This window comes from Saccoglossus kowalevskii, chromosome 10 (genome assembly GCF_978046115.1).
Source record: "Saccoglossus kowalevskii chromosome 10, keSacKowa6.1, whole genome shotgun sequence".
NCBI classification, from domain to species: domain Eukaryota; kingdom Metazoa; phylum Hemichordata; class Enteropneusta; family Harrimaniidae; genus Saccoglossus; species Saccoglossus kowalevskii.
In genome coordinates, this window is record NC_140650.1 from 33,242,683 (window position 1) to 33,246,733 (window position 4,051).

The 4,051-nt window shown below is 38.1% G+C and overlaps 1 protein-coding gene across 1 annotated transcript; it reads left to right on the top strand.

Moving 5' to 3' along the window:
- Positions 1 to 759: 759 nt before the first annotated feature.
- On the top strand, positions 760 to 3,442 carry LOC144350434 (protein LEG1 homolog). The gene is made up of 2 exons (XM_078008627.2): positions 760 to 1,765; positions 3,279 to 3,442. Exons 1-2 carry the CDS (start codon positions 760 to 762, stop codon positions 3,440 to 3,442), a joined length of 1,170 nt encoding a protein of 389 aa, XP_077864753.2.
- The last annotated feature ends 609 nt before the right edge of the window (positions 3,443 to 4,051 follow it).

Sequence of the window (4,051 nt, forward strand, 5' to 3'; positions counted from 1 at the left end):
GACCATTGAAGCTGTGAGATAAGAATCATTTCATTGTATGACCACTGTGCTCTGTGTAGAAAATCAAAGCACAACTCTGAAGAACAGTCTTCATTTTTGGCGAAACATAAAAAAGCAGGGTTTGATCCAACTCGTATTTTTATACTTTCTCTCTCATATATTTTGGGGAGCAAAGACTAGGGCTATAAATGTTGTTTATGATGAATATCATTAATTGTCCACGACCGACAAAGTGTCAATTTAATGATTGTTCTAATTAGAACGGAGGCATAATTCTCAAAGAGAAAAAATATACCTGTATACCCAAAACAACTTTGACCTTATTGGCAGCGGTACGATGGGTGAGTCCCAGTTACTTTTCCTTTTGTTTTTGTAATCAACGACCCCAAATAATTTTGATCAGTCACGTGATTTGGTCGTTATTTTGGATTTTCTTCCTTTCAAATATCATATAACTTGGCGCCTATGGGGTGGCTCATCCGACCTCATTTTTATGCGCAAGTGTAATATCTCACTGTTGCACTGATCATTAAAGGTCGCCTAATCACGTGTGATTGAATGCATAAAACTGGGTTCCGCTGCCACCGTTTGAGGCTTTGATTGTTAATCGGATAACAGCATATAATATAAAATCTTTGTCAATTTGTAACCCGGGCTTTATCTTACCAATTGTATGTGCTTAGTGTAGACATGTGAACGGACCCAAGGTCAACAGACGGGCACTGATATTATACTATAGATACGATAAACGTCTAAATCATGGATCACTCAACGTTGAAATTTGTAAGCTTCTTCTGCCTGTTGTACATTGTAAAAAGCATTGAAAGTTACGCCGGAATTCAAGCATGTGATTCTGGGCGGGAAAGTTGCTATTTAAAGGTTAGTGAAACTACCCACGCCTGTGAAAGTGCGTCTCCATTCTGGGACCAAGTACCTGTACGTATTACAGATTACGACGTAATTAACGGGACTGTAACTGTCGATCCCTGGAACTACTTACAACGTATGGGTCTGTATAAAATATTGTTGAAATCCACCGAAAAATACATGCGTGACTTCGGGCCTCGTAATTTAGGCAACATTCTTTGGGGCCTTCCACTCCAATTTGGATGGCAGTTCTCAACACGTCGTCTGGACGATCCATTCAATTTACAAAGTGATCAAGAAGACAAGTTCTACGTATCGCATAACAGCTATTGGGCCAGTATGAACTACTACCTGTCAGTTATTCCATTCCTTGGCGCTGTTGAAGCAGGTGTCATTGACCTCGAGGGACTGCAACTTAAATTGTTAAAACCTAGTGGGCGCGCTGATCAATACTGCAATAGTATTGCTTCTTGTCGTGAATTAATTCCAGAAACGTTTCAAAAATGGACTGAATTTTACCAGCATATGATACACATTACTTGCCGCGAGGGCCATTGTACTCCCATGGACGCAGCGCAACTAGACTATTTACTGTACTATATGTGGGACGCTCATCAAGCTACCATAGAGCCTGCTTATGAGATATCCGCAGATCTTCTTTCCGGGTATCCACTTGCAGAACAGAAGTTTGGACGTGGATGGGCACATTTTGTCGAGTATCTCGCTGCTCTCCGATTTATCACTAACTGTACATACACACACTTTTTCGAGGAGATGTCTCTCCCGAAACGACTCCTCAGAGATGGAGACCACCCGCCATTCATTCGGGATCTTACAGTTTACGAGAACCAAGCCCTGACAATGATGAACGTATTATTCTTTGTCGATTCGTATACAGGTAATTGCACTATTTAACACATTGTGACGTCACTTTAGTCATTACGACGCGGAGAAAAGGTTTATCTTTGTGGGAATGTGATTCGTGACTAGGGTACATCGTCTTCGGTCGAGAAAACACAGCAAGGATACACTGTATCACGAGTATGACGAACATCACAAAAACACATAGAAAGTCATAACCACTTTACCTAAGATGTTCTTATTAGGGCGCACAAGGGCATTTAGCAATTGTAAATTCTGACCATTGATTGGTTGGTCCAGCGTTCATTGTTGCAGTGTTGTTGTGTTAGCGATTAAATGCCGACCAACAAGTGCAACTAACACACCAAAATTCAAGCGTTTTTTTCTAAATAACAATTCAATATACTAGTATCCCATGGATATTAATTGTGACACAAGGCTTCTTATACGTATATAGTTTTGACATCAATATCAAAAAGAAATGACTCTTAATGACACTGAAAGGCTGACCGACACTCGACATCCGGAGAGTATCATTGCCGCGACTGAGACATTGTCATTCTCTTTCCATCCGGGTATTCGATGCTTTTCAAAGCTTGCACGGTTTGTTTATAAAGCGCTGATTCAACTGATTAAAAAAAACAGTTAGTTAGTGCACAGAGGGGCTGTGGTTAGTGGCACATAACCCCGACATTGGTTGACTTTGTATGGTCATTGATTTTCATGTATGGTCGAGAAATGTTAGGTGCCAAATCCAACTTGAGAAAGCTCAACTTTGGAAGGGACTATTTTATCTCATTTGCATGTCAGTTGTAGACAATGCCAATGTTACTCCACGGCGAATGACTGTGTAATTTGCAGTATATATAGTAACGCAATGTACAACACTGGCTCTTAAAAACGGTTTCGCCTCTTATTTATTCTACATCCTAAGAGGAAAAGTCTTTAGTTGAAATTTGTACTGCGTAATAAAGTTGTGTTTTCTGCCACGAGTGTACTATGAATTATCACGCTAGAATCGATTTCATATCAGTAACACGTCTATTTATAGATATACTTTCAGAGCAAAATTTAGGGGTTAACGTATATCACAGGAAATTATGTAAACAGATAAATACAATAAATGTAAATGCCTATCACGATCAATCTGATTACAACATCTGTGTTATGATGTTAAATACAGTATTTTGACAATTTAGAATTAAAATCGTACTAAACCGATTACCTTTTTTTGTAGCCTATCAGTTCTTGAAAATTTGGAACGCACGGTGCGGTTTGACAATTGAATTAGTTCCTTTATCATGGGAAAATGTTACCATGTCACTAGTTGCTCGTGATTGAACTTAAATAAAGTTATAATTGGAATGTCTGTATTAATAACATATTTATAAACAATACATTTGCATGCTTATATTTGTATTTGTATTTATTTTCAGAGTTTAATAACTCAACATTAAACATTCGATATATTCAGTCAGATATGAACTAATCCAATCTGCCCAAGGGTTGATTTAATAAAATAACTTCATGTTTAATCATGTTCTTTACAGGTGATGCATTTCTGTCGATGTGGAAGAGAACCATGTGCTCTTACGAAGTACGGAAACAGGCGATGTTACTGTTGACTACTATTTTTAATGACAAGATGCGGATCCCCGTCATGCTGCTGAGACTTATAGAGAGGATCATCTCCACGTGCGTTTTCATTGGATAAAATATTTACATTATAGTGTCACTATACTTTCTGATAATTATGTTAATTTATTAAGCATCGATTTCAACCCTAAACTAAGCAGCTCTGGAGATTGTCTAAAACAGCTCTCTGCACCAGGTTGGTAGACATCTAATAAAAAGCTTCAAATGTAATTAATATGCACGCAATTCAACCTCAAACTAACCAGGTATCATCTATGCACTAAGTTTTATGGAAGTATGTGACATGTTATTTTTCTAGATTTTAATGGAAACGCTTAACATTAATTATTATGGAAAATAGATATATAATATTCACTATATTAATCAATTAAAAATAGTATTCGTGCAATCTTCAAAGCTACATTTAAGAAGAAAACTTCTGTCCTTCCCCACAAGTGAGCTGCCGAGAAACGTTTCCCTTTCAAAACACTCAATTGAATGTAATGCGCATGCTCAGCAGATATATCACCTTACTCATTGACACGCAGATCGCCGCAAACCAACGTGCTGAATAGCGCCACCTGTGTTGATACAATGCACCTTACTATTTTTTATATTCTGACGAACGCCGCGAGTAGTTGATCTGTGGATGATGTTATGGGGAAATGATTTGATTGGTCCAAACACC

What these genes read in the sequence shown, in the direction of transcription:
- LOC144350434 (XM_078008627.2), top strand. Translation starts at nt 760, where the DNA reads ATGGATCACTCAACGTTGAAATTTGTAAGCTTCTTCTGCCTGTTGTAC. An exon ending in CTTTGTCGATTCGTATACAG is followed by an intron (nt 1,766 to 3,278) that starts GTAATTGCACTA and finishes TGTTCTTTACAG; the next exon opens with GTGATGCATTTCTGTCGATG.